This window comes from Falco punctatus, assembly GCF_963210335.1.
Source record: "Falco punctatus genome assembly, chromosome: 10".
NCBI lineage: Eukaryota > Metazoa > Chordata > Aves > Falconiformes > Falconidae > Falco > Falco punctatus.
In genome coordinates, this window is record NC_137590.1 from 11713473 (window position 1) to 11730772 (window position 17300).

The 17300-nt window shown below is 45.4% G+C and overlaps 2 protein-coding genes across 4 annotated transcripts; one reads left to right on the forward strand and one right to left on the reverse strand.

Annotated features, from left to right (window-relative positions):
- Positions 1–1257: 1257 nt before the first annotated feature.
- On the reverse strand, positions 1258–6555 carry CTSZ (cathepsin Z). Its single transcript, XM_080403962.1, has 6 exons — positions 6389–6555; positions 5668–5831; positions 3776–3955; positions 3003–3153; positions 2602–2764; positions 1258–2140 (listed from the first exon to the last, which is right to left on the reverse strand). Exons 1-6 carry the CDS (start codon positions 6529–6531, stop codon positions 2027–2029), a joined length of 915 nt encoding a protein of 304 aa, XP_080260088.1. The 5' UTR covers positions 6532–6555; the 3' UTR covers positions 1258–2026.
- A 72-nt stretch (positions 6556–6627) lies between these two features.
- TUBB1 (tubulin beta 1 class VI) lies at positions 6628–14685 on the forward strand. Of its 3 annotated transcripts, XM_080403955.1 has the most exons (5): positions 6634–6768; positions 7506–7798; positions 12386–12494; positions 12683–12793; positions 12923–14685. In XM_080403955.1, the coding sequence occupies exons 4-5, from the start codon at positions 12733–12735 to the stop codon at positions 13993–13995; spliced, it is 1134 nt and encodes a 377-aa protein (XP_080260081.1). In that variant the 5' UTR covers positions 6634–6768; positions 7506–7798; positions 12386–12494; positions 12683–12732; the 3' UTR covers positions 13996–14685. The 3 variants fall into 3 exon arrangements, with proteins under 3 accessions (XP_080260080.1, XP_080260081.1, XP_080260079.1); XM_080403954.1 differs by lacking the exon at positions 7506–7798 and having other exon boundaries at positions 6628–6768; XM_080403953.1 differs by lacking the exons at positions 6634–6768; positions 7506–7798 and adding an exon at positions 9055–10962.
- Positions 14686–17300: the final 2615 nt, after the last annotated feature.

Genomic DNA, 17300 nt, shown 5'->3' on the forward strand with positions numbered 1-17300 from the left:
AGAGATACAAACACCTAATGATTAGAGTATGATTCTTGTATGTAGGAAGCCTGTATCAACCAGAAAAGTCTCCTAGCCCACTGGAATATGGCCTAACCTGAGGTCTAAAACATGTTATCACAATAGGAAAAGCTGTGCTGTTTGAAACCTAAATGATCAGAATCCACCTCTACTTCACTGTAGACACTGGCAGTCTTACGCTGTTGTGGGTCTTCACCATTCTGCCAAACTTACTTTCTTATTTAGGAGCAAGCTTTTAAAACCAAGTTGCAGAAACTGTGCAAATAAGGTAGCAAATAAAAGTTTCTGGAATTTTTTTTTTCCTCCTCTGCACCACTAAAAAGCTTTAACTTACAGGTTTAAGTGAGGCATAATTCACAAGTTGATGTGATTTATGGTAGTTTTTGGAGATTGACATTTAAAAGTGCTATTCTGCAGCCTCTGAATGCCTCTTCTCTTGCTTGTTGACATTAGATTCTTCCTTGTAGCTTGTATCTTAATCTCCAGTGTGGGTAAGGGTAGTGTAATTTATCTCAGATTGCTGTTTGAACTATCATAGTTGCTGCATAGACTGTGTTGTTAACCCACCCTTCCACAAGTGTCCAGTAAAAGCAGTACCAGACCAGGTATGCTTTGGGTAGCTGGTCTACCATGTGAAACTGCTGGCTTGGCACAACAGTGTGGTGGGTTGAGCTTGGCTGGACACCAGGTGCCTGCCAAGCTGCTCCATCCCTCCCCCTCACCAGAATGGAATGGAGAGAGAAAATAAGATGGGGAAAAAAAAAAAAAGTTGTGGATAAGGGTAGTTTAATGAAGCAATAGCAAAGATTAGGGAAGCAAAGGAAAACAAAAGATGTTATTCTCTGCTCCCAGTAACTGATGATGTTTGGCCACTTCCTGCTCCAGAAGACAAACATCAGCATACAAAAAATTAGGACTGGCCCCTGTTTCTCTTAGCTTTTATATCTGAGCAGATAATGTCACACAGTATGGAGTATCAGTTTAGGTCAGATGGCTCTGTCTCCTCCCACGATCCTGCCCTCCCCCCCCCTCCAGCCTACTGGTGAGGGGGAATGGTGCAGCCAGGCTGGGTGCTGGGCGAGCGCTGCTCAGCAGTAGCTGAAACAGAGGTGTATTACCAGCACCTTTCCAGGTACCGACAGAAAGCACCACACTGAGGGCTGCTGTGGGGCTCAGCCAGACCCAACAGAAATAGAAGACATGTATTAATATGCTCTTCTAATATACATAGTCATGTAAGATAAAAAGTCTGTTTATTAAGTGCAATTAACAGTGCCATTTAGTAACATTTGCCACTTAAAACTGAGCCAGTTACTAAGGAAGAGAATTTTCTACCTTTCTTCAAATTAGTGGAGACCTGAGTTGTGGCAATTTATACTTTGCCTCAAGAAGAAAAATAGCACAGCCAATTACATATTAAAGAAAGGAATTTGAGCAAATACAAGACTAATTAGATAACCTAGAAGTACTCAGTCTTTTGATCAAAGTAATTCCTGATACATCATTGTGGTTGGATAAAAGCAACTGCATTATGAGGCTTCCAACAATGTTTTACCAGGAGGCCAAGAAAACAAGAGGATTTAGTTTTTTAATATATCATGTCCAGACTATTTCCTCAATACTGTCAGAGAATTTAAAACAAGCTCAAGACCCAAATATTGAGTATACTTTTTGCTTCCCAGTATGTCTGCATAATTTATTTTTAAAAAATAGGTTTGCATATACAGTTTCTGTGATTAAGTCAATACAGTTTAAATACTGTGCATCAAGGCAGACAGCTTTTTCATGGGTAAATTACTTTAAATTGTAAATAATTATCTAAAGGCAGCTTCGAAGTATTTATACTTTGAAGACCTTGTGTGTTGCTTCCAGGCTAATTTTGCAAAACTGCCTGACAGTCTTGAACTGTAAAAACTTTAGACTACTATCCTTTAAACAGAAAAAGGTTGTGCTGGGAGGCTTCCAAACAAAGTAGTTCCTAAACTGAAAGATGTACCATACAGCATCAAGGAAGTACTGCATCTCCATATGCACAGTCCTCTTCAATAGCAAGATTGTACTCTGCTCCTCTTCCACCTTTATATGCACTCGTCACAATTCTCAACCAGCCTCTTTCACCCTGTAAAGAATGAATTTGCATTGTATATTAGAAAACATAACTATAGAAAATGCATGCTATTGAGTTGGTTCTGTCTTCCAAATATGGATGCTTTAAGTGAATGTAGGAATTCAGTCAAGGTGAAGTGTAACACTGGGTTCACAGGGCAACCTGCTTTGGTGGATTTACATCCACCTATCTGTTCATTTTTTCCTACAACTAACAATAATTTATAGTTGCCTGTAACAGGAGCTGCCAGTCCATGAAAGGCTAGCATTTGGGATTGAGTTGACATTACTCAAGTAACTTTGACTGAATATCCTTGTCTTAGATTAATTAGGTTTCATTTTTTAGTTGCCAAAGAAATGTCTACTTTTCCTATCCACAGGCTAGCTTTGCAGCTTCCTGTTTGCAAGTGAAAAACCCCATTTTCTTTCCTTTAAAGTTATTGTGCAAATGTGCTTGTTCCCATGTTTCCTTACCCAGGGTTCACCCCATGAGTTACGAACAATCCAGTATTCCGTTCCATTTTCTACACCCCAGCCAGCCACAGATACAATGTGATTCACTTCAGGTGAGGGGTTGTACTCTGTATAAAGTCCTCCAGTGTAAGCATCCAACTTTTCAGTAGCCATTATGCCACAGCTGTAATAAAATGGAGAAAGCCTTTTTTATGCAAGGGGATCAGAGCAGGGCTAAAAATCAATTGGTTTTCTTGCATTTATCTACAAACAAGCTGAAGTCGGCATATTAGTGCAGAGCAGCCAATGCACGCTAGAGTGGAAAAGTACACTTCAGGCATTAAGACTGAGTTTCAAGTACTTCAATCCCCATATTACTAGTAAACATTTTCTTTTTACCATTCAAGATTTCTTTTTTTTACCTAATTGGTCCATTAGCATAGATTTCTGCCATCATTTTTTCTCTTCCACTGACTGACCCATAGTCTGCAACTTTCCAGAGAGTGTAGTTTTTTATGACGTGGCATTCTCCAAAAGTGACACAAGTTCCACACTGGTTAAACTTTTTACACTCTACAAAACAAAAGTGACATTATCACTGCAAGAGAATACTTTTCAAGTGAATTAATGATATGACACTAAGCTTTTTTTTCCTTATTTGAGGCAGATATTAATAACATAAAGAGTAATTACCAATACATACTCTCTCTGGTGAACTAAATGGTATGGAAACCTTTCTGGAAACCATACCTAAAGTCCCTAAAATCATTAATTATTCTTTACTTCATAGGCATAAGTGCTTTGATGAGGAAATGTTTCAGATGCACTTCTCTATAAATAGAGGAACTATTCCAGTCATACATGACCAGACAAAGGCTACACTTCTCCTTTGTTTAGCTTGAGGTGACACTTGTACATATTTCAGTACATTAGAGATTGTATATCACAGACTTAAGAGATTAAGTTGTGCAAACTTGTCTGGGCATGATTTAAAGCTATGCTGTCTGGCTAGAGTAAAGAGAGACACGTGCAAGCCTGTAAAGAAAAACCTGTTCTGTCAGTTAAATGGCAGGTACTACACTGAAAGGCAGGAACCAGTACACTGAAAACCCAGGAAACTATCTTTTTTATATATATTAGGATCTGCTAAACCTGGGATGAATCAGCCTTACAGCAAAGCAAATAGGCATCATACTTTGATTCTTAGCTTGGTAGTTGTTGCAGGTCTCATCTGGAATGCCATGGTCATGGGCGTACTTCCAAACACCTGAGTGGTCTCCACCTTCACAGGATCCTGCGTCAGCACAATCAATCACATTCTGAACGGAGAGGTAGGCAGAAGGCCATGCACCTTTTCTCTTTATGTTGATTCTATCTGTAAGGATAAGAAATAGTTTTGTTAATGGAGTATGTGGGTGGCTACAGTGTGTTTCCTTCATTGAGCCTGGAACTGTGCGCAAGCAACAGTACTGGTGGTTGGAAAAGCCTCTACTGTCAGCAGCAAGGCACATAACGTGACCCAGCTCAAACAGGCAGGCACAGCTATTATTGTGGGTTTCCATTCTAAGTTTTTTCCGTTAAAAACTCAGCAGAAATACGCAGATGAGTAAGATCTGTTTAAAGCCTTGAAGTGCCCTAGACCTCTTTTGAGTCACAGCTTCTGAAAACTTCCAGAACGGTTTCCTGGCTTTGATGGCAAAGAGTTTTCAAACACACATCGTAAACCCACCTCTCACTAGCCTCTTTTACAGGAGCAAAGATTTATGCATAAACCCATGCAGAGAGTTACAAGCCCAGGTCTCTGTCTCTGAGACATGGTCTTCACAGACTTAAAGGAAGGAAAAGCTTTCAGGAGTACCTCCTCACTGTTACCCAGTCATCTCAGACAGGCACTGCCACCCTGCTGCCTTATTTTGTCAGAAACAATGAGCTTACTTGGCAGAAAAGCTTCCCGATGAGTATTTATAAACTGCTTCTCACAGTGCACAGTCTTAACTGATGCCACCATGTACTTTTAATCCCATTAGTAGTAACAACATTCAACTATACTTGACATAACTGGGAGGTATTTTCCCAGTCTAGTCTTCCAGGAACAAGAGAAGAAATTAATGCTTTAAGTGTTTACAGCAGTTAAAAAATATCTGGATTTTTTTAAATCAATCTTTTATACTTACAAAAATGCAGATACTGGCATACCCTTATATAGACAGTTTTAACCAATGTAATTAAGAAGTTGCTGTATTTATTTATCCCAGTACTTCACTACATTGTGGCAGGTTTCATGTATGTGTCTGTTCTTGTACTGCTTCAGAACAGATCCTTCATGATTCCTGCTGTCTGCTCACAGCTGCGTTGTCTTCCCATTTCTACAGTTTCCTCTATTTCTCCTTCACAGTTAATCCTCTTACAGCCTCCCTATGCAAACAGTACTGCAGCACATTACTGTCAGGTGGAAACGATAACATATTCTCTGGAGAGAATATTTCTGACTGAACCCTCCTCCCACCCCCTTCCCAAGAAAAAGGCTGATAGAAAGTTATCTGTCTCTGTGCACGGTAGTCAGTTCATCTCTGTCACAGGGCTCTTGAAACCAGCACCCTGTGGGCTTTTCCCACCAGAGGCAACTCCTTTTGTTTCCTCACACCCAGGCATCGCTGCAGTAGATGCAGCGCAGCAGGCCGAGGTACCACAGAAGGGAAGGCGATACAGTAACTGCCTTTGCATCTGCTGCTACCGTCACCGCAGCTCCAAGAGGGGTGGAAAACCCAGTTCTTACTGCAGGCCCTAAGCAGCGGTTTGACCGGAGCTGGGAACGCATTGCTCCTGCAAAGTGCTGTTCAACCGCGCCAGTGTTCCCTCCTCATGCCATGCCGAGGGGACAGCCTCGCTCCGATCGCCTTCCCTGCTGCAGCCAAGCCTCCCTGCCTTCAGCCTGGCAGTTCGCGCCGTTCCTGCTCTATCACAGACGTCTCCACCTCTGCTTTTGCCGCGTTAGTCACTGCAGTACTTTGGCACCTCTTCCTCAGACCAGCGATGCTATGGGCCGAGGACCCCCCCTGCGCAGGGCCCGCCGCCAGCCCCCCGTACCTGCCAGGGCGCTGGTGCTGCCGTGGGCCCAGCAGGAGCCGCAGTACTGCGGGATGTGCTGGTTCCGCGTGGCGCTGGCGTAGTTGACGCCGTTCACGTTCCTCCAGTCCCAGCTCCGGGGCAGCGCGGCCACGTCCAGGTACTCGTGCGGGCGGGGGTAGGTGCTGCCATGGGGCGGGAGCAGCGGCTGGTGCCCCGCCCCCCCGCCGGCACGCGGGGAGCGGGAACCCACCCACCGCGGGGCTCGGCGGCGCGGCCACGTGACCGCGGGCAGCGTGACCGGCCACCGCCCGCGCCGTCACGGGGCCGCCCGGCGGCCGGGGGGGCCTCCCCGCCCCCACCCCCAGCAGCGGGGCCGCGGCTGCCCCGGGGGGATCCCTGCCTCCCTCCCACCGGCGGGACCGGGGCTGCCCGCCCACGCCCCCTCCCCAGCAGCGGGGCCAGGGCCGCCCCGGGGAGATGGGTACCCACCGCCCCCCCAGCAGCGCGGCCGCCCCCCCGCCCCCTCCCCAGCAGCTGGGCCAGGGCCGCCCGGGGAGATCCCTGCGCCCGCCCGCAGAGGGACGCGGCTGCCCCAGGGCGATGCCCACCCCCCAGCAGCGGGGCCGGGCTGCCCCGCGGAGCCTCCTCCCCGGGGAGCCTCTCCCACGGCCGCCCCCGCGCTCCCCGGCGCCGCGCCGCCCGGGGGGTCCGGCAGCCCCGGGGGCTCGGCTCGGCTCACCTCAGCGCGGCGGCCTTGCGCGCCGGCCGGTAGCAGCGCTGCCCCTCCCTGAAGTAGAGGCCGGCGCGGGCGGGCGGGCAGGGGCCGAGGCAGCCGCAGAGCAGCAGGAGGGCCAGCGAGGCCAGGCGGGGCGGCCCGGCCATGCTGGCGGCAGCACCTCCCCCGGCAGCGCGGCACCGGGCCCCGCATTTAAAGGGCGGCGGGGCGGCCCTGCGGGGGCGGGCGGCCGCGGGCCGGGGGCGGAGCGGCCCCACACGGCCCGGCCCGGCCCGGGCTGCTCACCTGCGGCAGGCGGGGGGCGCGGCCTGCCCGGGTCCGCATTTCGTGTTTGCGTCTGATGGCGGCCGGACCCGGTAACCCCAAGTACAGCGTGTACCTCGGTAAGTCCTTCCTAACGGCAGGTAATTACTTTATTGGGGATGAGGAACACACGCAGCGAGAGGCCCTGAATGGGCAAAGCAACCTTGCCCCGGGGCCGCGGGAGCTGCAGCGGGGAGTCCCGCGGGTGCCTGAGGGCTCCGCCGGCTCACACGGTCACAATGAGGCAACTCGGGGCACACAAACCTCCTGACAAAAGAAAACAAACAAACAAACAAATCCAAGCAAAAAAACCCACCCAAACCAAAAGCGACCGAAAAACCCCAACCAAACAAAAAGAACCCCAAACAAACCAACCCCCAAAGTCCCCCAAAAACTGTTCAGATGCTGTGATGGTTCCATGCAGCAGCTGCTGTCTGCAGGGGGCCAGTGAGGAGGGCTGTCCTCTGCCCTGGTACAACCGCACTGTGCCCTGTGTGCCCATAGACTGCTCTGGCCTTTCCTTGTTTTTTTTTGCTAGTTCCAAGTTCCGAATTTCTCAAGCCCTTTTATGCTACAATTTTCAAAGGGACACAGGCCTGTGCCCATTTTTTAGGCTGTTTTTTAGGGTTCAGGACATTTGAAGATTCTTCATTATCTGCCGCAAGATTGAATCAATAATAAAAATAGTTTTCTATTTTTCCTGCGGAAGGCTGAAGCGTCTGTGAGAGCAAACTACCAGTCTTTTTCCATATGTTGGCTAGGGTTTTCATGTCTGTTAAACCGGTTTAGTAAAACACAGCTGGTTCTTCCTCCACAGCTTTTCTTCCATAGCTCTCAGCACTGCTTGTAAAAGGCATGAGGTATATTAGCTCCACGTTATGAACAGAGAAACTGAGGCACTGAGAACCAGCGCAGCCAAAGGAACAGCAGAGCAAGCCCTGAGCCTGGCTGTGGGGCAGGTGACCTTCTTCACAATTCATCAGATGATCCAAAATCAACAGTAACTGGGTTGTGGCAGTAGCGCCCGAGTCAGGGCACTAACCTGCAGATGAATTCACATGCTGCAAGCCCCAGTTTTTTGCTGATTCACAGCTCTGCAGTGTGGGCAAGGTAACAAACTTCCCTGTTGTCCACTCCGGTTGTGCCAAACCCTATTTGTTTAAACATGTGGGCTCATGACACTGATAATAATTTACAGTGGGCAGTCCTGCCTTATTCCCGTTGGACCACCTGCCAGAGGAAGGCAGACTTGGAATAGTTTTTCTTACTAACTGGAATGAAAGTGTGAAGTAGGTAGTCTTTATTGCCTGTTGAATCCAACGGGTGTTGGTAGCGTTCCTAAGCATGACGTAGCTAGCCCAGATTAGTTGAGAATAGCATCAGGTCATCTAGTAGACATTCACAGATTTCTTTAAAATTATCTGGTGGCCTGTAGCCAGGCTTTTCTCAAATTGAATAGGCTTTCTTCTCAACAGTCTTCTCTGCTCCTGTGAAAAGCTAGCTCCTCCCAAGCAAACCATATTAAAAAATGTATCCTGAAATGCCTCCCTGCACTTGCATAGTTGCTAGTGGGTATTGTGGTGACATTAAAATAAAAACAACCAATACAAACAGAACAAAAAAAACCCCAGTAACCAAAAAAACACCCTGGCTTCTTTGCAGTCTTAGCTTATGCCCATCACCAGGGCTTTTGTGTCTAGGGCTGTCTCTGAAGGCAGTGGAAGCAGTGGGCGGCCTGATAATAGGCGCTGCGGAACAGGCTGGTAGTAGCTGTGCCCAGTGCCAGGCTGCTCCTAATCTCCACAGCACCGAGAGTCCTTTGAGGCCAACCCTTCCGCCAGCATCAGCTCGCTCCCTGCGATGCGCGCACCGCTAATCTGCAGCAGCACATGTTCGATGGCCGCGCCTGGGAAGCGCGCCCGGGCGGCTAACAGGCTGGAGGCTTCTCAGAGCTGTGCAGTGACCGGCCTGCAAACAAAATCTGCAGAGCAGCCAGCTTTTCACGTGCCAGGTTTGGTGTAAAGACAGATTCAGGGGTTCACAGAAATACAATTGGGGAGGAGAGGGAAAAGTGGCACAAACCCACTTCCACTTCACAAAGCACCCAGGTACATCTTGTCATCTGCCGTAATTTTTAAAACTCTGTAAGGAAGTCCATCAGAGGAGGTGCACGATTCCAGGGAGCTATTTTTAGCAAGAGAAAACCCAGTGATGTTAAGAGATTGCATATTTCTTTCACTTCCCTTTTCTTTTCTTTGCTTGTGAAATGCTCTTTGTGAGTATATTTATTGCTGAAATTATTTTGCCAGATTTTTTCAACAGTGAATTAGTGGCTTCAGACTCTTCTTAAGTTGTGGCTATTGTAGATTCATATATTCTGTATTTTAAGTAGTGTTTTATTTAGTGTCAGTAGCTCTCTGTCACATTGTGTCAACGCAGCTCCTTTACAGAATGCAGCAGCTGAAGGTACAGCTCAGAATTGCACTTACTTTTAGCTAAGCATAGGTGGAGAAAACAAATATGAAATGCGCATGGATAAAATTAAATTTGCTTTCAAAGTAAATGTTCAAATAACCTTTCCAGAATTTTGTCTTAGGAAATTGTAGACGATATCCACTGCCATTGCAATGGAATGTAACTGTTTAGAGAATACTTATATTTCAGAAAACGATAAAACTATTGTGTTTTAAGGAAACAAAATTGATCTACTGTAATTTAAAGTCTTGCTTTTGTTGCTCCTTACTGAGGATGGCTCCTAGCGGATGATGGAATGTTTGCTAGCTACTCTTCTGCAATGCACTTCTGGTGCTAAACTTTGTCTTAGGGGCAGATGTCTGTTCCTCCACTGCCTGGTGGAAGAAGTGGAAGTCATCTGTAGTAGGGAAGTCTGGAATAAGCTGATTTTTCTTCTGGAACAATATGGAAGCTCAGAGATTCCTTATCTCTGGCAACCCATAAAGAGTGGTTACTGGTAAAGTAGTTGCTTTCAATAGTCAAGTCCTTCCACTGTCATCTTTTTATACAAAATAATTTAAGGTGCTTTCTGAATTGTAGTTCTTTTTCCTATCCTTAAAAGGACCGCTTGCAAAGCACTCACAGTCATCTGATGTGTAATAAAACTACTATAAACTTCCAGAATACACTCCATTCTGGGTTTCTGTTGCTCAGTGATATTAGTCCTGTTATCAGCAGGCAACATGACTGTGTCGTGTTTTGCTCAGCCCTGCATCGCTTCCTTTAATGCAGTGAAACATTTCACACAGTGAACATTGTGGTTAATTTAAGTGGAACTGGGGTTTCGCCTCTAGTTTTTATTCTGGCAAGTTCTGAAATACTACATCTCAGGTGTAAGAAAATAAGAAACACAAGAAATGCTATATTTCTTAATCACAGGAAAGGGGGAAAGGGGGAGAAGGAAAGAAGAGCATCTGTGCAAGTTAGTCACAAGCTGATTCAGATTTTAGATTGGATGAAATTGATGGATTCTAATTAAATGTTTAAGGAACATGTATCACGTGGACTGCAGTGTTACATTTATGTTTTACAAAGTATTTTTTTTGTTACTGGTGCTGCTCCCTCCTTCGTACAGTTAGACACTGAGAATGATGCTTGCTGAAGTACAAGTTTGCCTGGCAATGCGCTTAATGTTGTGATTACAGGAGGCTACTGCTCAAAAGTTGTTACTGTTTTTATTATGGATATTGTCCCATATGACTTACATGCTGTTAGAATTTAAATTACGTGGCAGAAGCACATGTACTTAGTAAATTGAGATCACTCATTTTTGGCTATAGTATCTAGATAGATGTATATATTTGTATATATATTACATATTAAATAATGAAACACAAATACGGTGTGCACAGATATTCACAAATTGCACTATTTGCTGCACAGAGAACTGGAATTCAGTGTAAGGGGGTACATGTGACAACTTTATTGTCCAAGCCACTCAGTAATGTACCTGTGCTCTTGTGCCCTGTACACAGGCAGTGAATAGGCACTTTGCCTCCTTGGGAAATGCTGTGATGAGCAGCCTGAGGAGCTGGCTACTCCCATTGCTGGCTGAGTGACAGTCCCACTAGTATAAAAAGGCCCCTTGGGGCGGACTGGGCTGGGTGTAGCTGATACAGCAGCAGAAAGAGGGCTTGTTCTGGGGACTGCGACTAGAAAACCTGCGTTAGCTTGTAGCTGCCAACAGGTCTAAGCTACACAAAATGCGTGAAATTGTGCACCTTCAGATTGGCCAGTGTGGGAACCAAATTGGCGCTAAGGTAAGATCTCTTTCGATATTGGTCTTTAGTAATAAGTGTTATCAGTGGTAGCAGGTCAACATTGTCAACAGATGGGGACTTCCAGGGGGAACAATTACTTTGTTAATGGTAGGGCACATGGCATGTGAGCAGTAACTATGAGTATTTTGACAAGAAAGTCGTAAGATAGACTTGCTCCTCATGTAAAGGTTAAAGTTAAGACTGTCAGAGAATGAAACATCGGCAGTAACTATGGTGCAGTGACTGTAAGTGCTCCAGAACATTCCTGCTGGGATGCATATTCCCATAGGCAGTAATCTAGCCTGCAAAATACTGGGACAAGTAAAGGAGTCAGTAACTCCCAGGCAGCAAAGTTGTGATGCCAGTACTTTAGTTCAGCCATACAGCAGTGACTCTGCCACATGATAGTCATTAATATGGGATCGTTAGTTCAAACACTGGCATGCTGTTACTTAGAGAGTAGTTGCTCACTCTTGACTGTGTGCTAGGGAGAAAAAACCCCACATTGCTTTTTGCTGTGTAATGTTCATCTTTTTTTTATTGTTAAGTAGGAAGTTGTCAAAGAAAGTAACTATATATGGGTTAATTTGGGGCTCGGAGGTCTTTGAAGACACATAATAGCTGGAGGATAGTTCCACTGTGGATGGCCAGGGAATGTCATATTAGACCCAGACAGCTGGAGTGCAGCCAGTGTGATAGTTGAAAGGTTTTTGGTTTTTTCTGTTGGCTTTGACCTGGAAACAGCTTATATCTAAGATGACCTGTAGAAAAGCATGCACACACACACCCCAATGCACCATGCACGTGCTGGCAATGGTATATTTATACACTTAGAATGAGGCTGGATGCTAAACCAGGAGGCCTTTAAAATCAAAATAGCCTGGTCATTATAGTGGGTGGGTGTGCCTACATGAACACTGCTGTGGCTGCTGCCTAGATAAGAGCCCCAGTACAAGACATCCATATGAATGTCGAGATAGGACATTTATGACCAACGTCTGTTCGTGGAAAGCGTTGCTCGTGTACAAATTTCTCTGAGCCAGCTTTGCCATGCCACAGTCCCACTTGTGTATGGCAGGTCTGAAAGAAACCCTCCTTGACTTTCTCGTTAAGCTCATACCAACTAGTAGCTGCAGAGTTTAAACTAATACCAATTTTTCTTTAAAGGGAACACACTGAGGCCCTGCACCTATTAGTGATGGTTAAGCAGTCTAAAAGGTCTACTAAACTTCTCCCTTTAACTTATTTGGGGAGGGGGAAGAGGAGGATCCCCACTCTGTTCTAGTATGTGAATGGCAAAATATCACCCACTTCAGGCACAGTTCCCACTTTATGTGCAGCCAGGCATGAGTGCAGCACAGCTGGTGCTGAAAAAAAAATAAAATAATCTTTGTGAGTGTATTGAACCTCTTTCCTTTTTCAGTTCTGGGAGGTGATAAGTGATGAACATGGGATTGACATCGCTGGAAACTACCGTGGGGATGCATCACTGCAGCTTGAGCGAATTAACGTGTACTTCAATGAGGCTTACTGTAAGTGCTCAGCACTGTTAGGGTGTTGGCAGAGCAATTTGCAGAGCTAACGTGAAGTTTAAAATAAGTAATTAAAAAAAAATAATCCCCAAATCACTGTAGGTGGGTTGGATTTTTTCAGAGCAGATTATAAGCCTGTCTCTTTGACTTCTAGCAGTAGTTGTTCAATAAATTTTCTTTTGTTCTAGCCCATAAATTTGTGCCCCGTTCTATCCTGGTGGACCTGGAACCTGGTACGATGGACAGTGTACGGTCTAGCAAAATAGGCCCACTCTTTCGACCTGACAATTTTATTCATGGTATGTACAGAACGCTGTCAGCAAACTAGTCAACTGTCCTAAAACAGCCTTTTAACTCCCATATCTTTGTAGCCTTTAAAACTTCTTGTGTTAACTCTGTGGCTGTTCTTTCTCTAATTCTGTTTACAGGTAATTCAGGTGCTGGGAACAACTGGGCTAAGGGCCATTACACAGAAGGCGCTGAACTAATTGAAAATGTCATGGATGTGGTCAGGAATGAGTGTGAGAGCTGTGACTGCCTTCAGGGATTCCAGCTTATCCATTCGCTTGGGGGTGGTACAGGCTCAGGTATGGGCACGCTCCTCATCAACAAAATCCGAGAAGAATATCCTGACAGGATTATGAACACTTTCAGTGTTGTGCCTTCACCCAAAGTATCCGACACAGTCGTAGAGCCGTATAATGCCATCCTCTCCATCCATCAACTAATCGAGAATACAGATGAAACCTTTTGCATTGACAATGAAGCTCTATATGATATATGTTTTAGAACTTTAAAGCTCACCAATCCCACCTATGGTGACCTCAACCACTTAGTGTCCCTGACGATGAGCGGTGTCACAACCTCACTCCGTTTTCCTGGTCAGCTGAATGCTGATCTGCGGAAGCTGGCTGTGAACATGGTGCCCTTTCCTCGCCTGCATTTCTTTATGCCAGGCTTTGCTCCACTGACAGCTCGAGGCAGCCAACAGTACAGAGCCCTCTCAGTGCCAGAGCTTACTCAACAGATGTTTGATGCACGCAACATGATGGCAGCCTGTGACCCTCGTCGTGGACGTTACCTGACCGTGGCATGCATCTTCAGAGGCCGAATGTCTACCAGGGAAGTGGATGAGCAGTTGCTGGCTGTCCAGACCAAGAATAGTTCCTACTTTGTGGAGTGGATCCCTAATAACGTCAAAGTGGCTGTGTGTGACATACCACCGCGAGGCTTGAAGATGGCAGCTACCTTTATTGGCAATAACACAGCCATTCAGGAGCTCTTCATCAGGGTTTCTGAACAGTTCTCAGCTATGTTCAGAAGAAAAGCATTTCTCCATTGGTACACTGGTGAAGGTATGGATGAGATGGAGTTTTCTGAAGCAGAAGGTAACACCAATGACCTTGTGTCCGAGTACCAGCAGTACCAGGATGCCACTGCAGATGTTGAGGAATATGAGGAGGTAGAAGTGGAAGCCAGCCCAGAAAAGGAAGCACCATAAAAACAATGGTAATATCAAAACATTCTCTGAATAAGCCCATTGACACTCTCTAAAGAAAAAGCAGTAGCCATCATCTACATACCAAAAATAACACCTTCCTTAAGAATTTTTTCTCTGCATCTGGCTAAAACATATCCAATATTACAATACAGTGCTTTTGAAATTAATGGCAACTATGCTTTACTCTCTCATGAACAACCATTGACACGGAATCTCTCCCAAAAAAAGAGCCACTATGAAGACAACTTGTTTTGTAACAGCTTGTCTTATAAACGTATTCACTTTTAGAGTATTATCACCAGATGCTGGATGTAATAAGCAGCCTGTGTGTCTGTATATATATCAGGATCATAAGCAACAGCAAAATATGCTATCAACTCAAATGTATTTATTCTCTGATAAGCACAGTCCATGTTTTATTTGTGAACTTGTTACTGTTTCAGGAACACAGGCATATCTGTAAGGCCCACAAAGGCAACATCTATTTTATTACACACTCCACAGGCTGATGTAGATCTGCACATTTTATTTTTTTTTTAAGTACTTAAATAGTTCTATCACATTGCTGGCTTATATTATTGCAGAGCTTGTATTCATTATCATTGTGTGGTTTGTTTCTATTTCAAACTATAGATTGCTTGTATTAGCATACAAAGTTGCAACACTGTGTTAAAGTTCTGGGGTGTGTGGTTTTCTTTTTCCTCCCATGTACTAACTACTGTAAATTTTCTTCCTGTCATTCAGTACAGCAAAATTGATAGATTGGTTTACAGCTAGTTATATCTAAGTTTGACAATCACCAAATCAAAAACATCTTGATTTCAGGAAAAAAAAAAGTTTCTGGAGATTCACAGCCATCTACTTAACACTGTATTTATAATATTATTTAAAATAAAAATCATATACCATTCTATACAATAATGTAATACTTAAAAGATTTGATAGGCAAAAATCATATTTTATTCTTTTAAGGACTAACTTTACATGAAAAAAACTAAGCTTTTTTTATTATGCTTTTCTAAGAGAGTTTATTGTACTCAAGAAAGTAATGCGTCATGTTTGAGTCAACAGCAGCAGTGTCTAGGCACACACAAACCTGCAGCCAGTTCTCTAAGCACACTATATTTCTTCCTGTGCAGCGGGACATCAAGACTTGCTGTGAAGACACACAGCACGGGAACATGCAAACGCCTTCTCCCAAACCAACACAGCCGAAGGCACAGCTTTGCCCCCCTAGCCAATAGCAGGTGGAACATCACCCTCCATTCCTGCTGTTCCCCAGCAAATGCCTGTTTCTTTCCACCCCTGGTGAAGTGACAAAATGGTAACAAGGGTAACTGATAGCTGAGTGATCCAAGTACAGTCCAGGGATTCCTGTGCCTCCTTCTCCACCCCTTACAGGACACTGACACCACCTCTCTAACTCCCGATTCATTGCTCAGTGTTCCTTTAGATATTGGAGCCTGTGCAGCACATCCATGGCAAATACCCTGCTTCCAGTTTAGTCGTAACCCTAAGTCTCATCAAACTGATTTTCCCCAAGTTAATTTTGTTCTAAGCACAAATGGAAGATGAACAACATCATGACAGAGAATTTTAAAGCCAATGGCCTACCACTTTCAGCAGAGAGAACAGACAGAGATATTTTTAATTATCGAAATTATATACCTATATTCTCTCTTGAAAACAATGGTTTGTAAAGAAAACTGAATGAGTAAAAAAAAAAGTGAACATTTTTTTCTCCAAAGTAATCATTAACATTGAAATGAAATAAGCAGAAAAGCATTACACAATGAAATCTCTCACTGATGTATGTACCTGAAACTTCACCATGAAATCCAGCAGAGGTTTGCCTTAAACATCAGTTGCTACAGACTGGATAACAACAGTCATCTTCTTTAACACAAGTGAAAACTAAATGTCTCTGTAAAACAGAGTACTTTGTTTCAAAAGGAACACCACTTCCCACACATTCATTTACTTAACAGAAATTACATTTATTAGCATGCTGATTTACGTACAGAGCCAAGTTTTACAGTTAATGTGATGACATTACATTGCAGAGTCTTGAGCTTGCCTACAGCTCTGCAGTTTGCCGTTATGCTCCACTGATCAGTTCCTACAAGAGATTTAAAATGCCCGTTATTCTAGTCAACAGTATGACAAGGTACACCTCAAACAAAAGGTAACATTACTTAATCTCTGATCAGGAATGGAAGCTGCTCTACTCTGAACAGTAGCATATATCTTTCACAGACAGTAGATACCACTTACACAAGTAAGTCTGGTAGGGAACGCAATAGTTCGGAACGACTGTTGGCTTAGTAAAGCAAGAGACATGAAACCTATGAACATCACTACAGAAACCCTGCTGTTTCGCTTGTCTGTAACAACTCTGACCAAATCCCAAATGGTTCAAAGCTGGGCTTGATGGATAGAACATCTCACTCTACTGAACTAAGGAGATTAAGCAGTTTTCCTGTCCCACATGTAATCAGGGTGCAGAAACACCTGCATGTATTTGTACTACACCAGTCAGCAACCCGCCTGTTCATGCATGAAGGTCTGAGCCGATCTTCCACACGGCACAGAAGGAAGCAAGCAGTTAACGCCTGCCACTAACCCGACTCATGCTGGGAGCCAACACTCCTCGTAGGACAAGCTACAGTAAGGCATGCCAACCTGCTCCATTTACTTACATTTTATTCCTTCTTGGGTTTCACAGTTTTCACAGTGGCCATTGCCGCCCTCTCTGCCTCTGCTTTGTACTGAGGCTTCAGTGCTGCTCTAACCACCTGGGCACAGATCTGGGAATACCGGATGTAACTGCAGACAGGAAGGAAAAGCGGGAGAAAGCGAAGGTGAGACTCAAACCTGCCCTAGAAGCTTCTTCTCCCGCTCCAGAGCCACCGCTGCGACCCCGCCAGCCCTCCCCGCGAGGCGCTCGGCCCCGGCCTCTACAGCCTCCGAAAGACAGCCGCCAAGGGGCCCTGCCGCCGACAGGCGGGTACCTGAGCCCGGCCTGGCGCCAGTAGGCCACCATGGCTGCGCCGCCACTGACAGAGGGGGAACCGGTCACTCCGCTCCCCGGCAAGGTCAGCGCCCACCGGAAGGGGAAAGACCCCCGCGCTGCGTTTTAGCCAGTCACCCAGCAGCAACGCTCCTTCCGCCAATCGGAACCCCAGTTACCTCAGGGAGCTTGACCAATGACAACTACCCAGATGCTCCTCCAGTCATGGGCGCTCTCCTCCGGCAGCGACCAATCAGAGGGCTGGATGAGGGGCGGGGCTTCCGGTCTTCCCGTT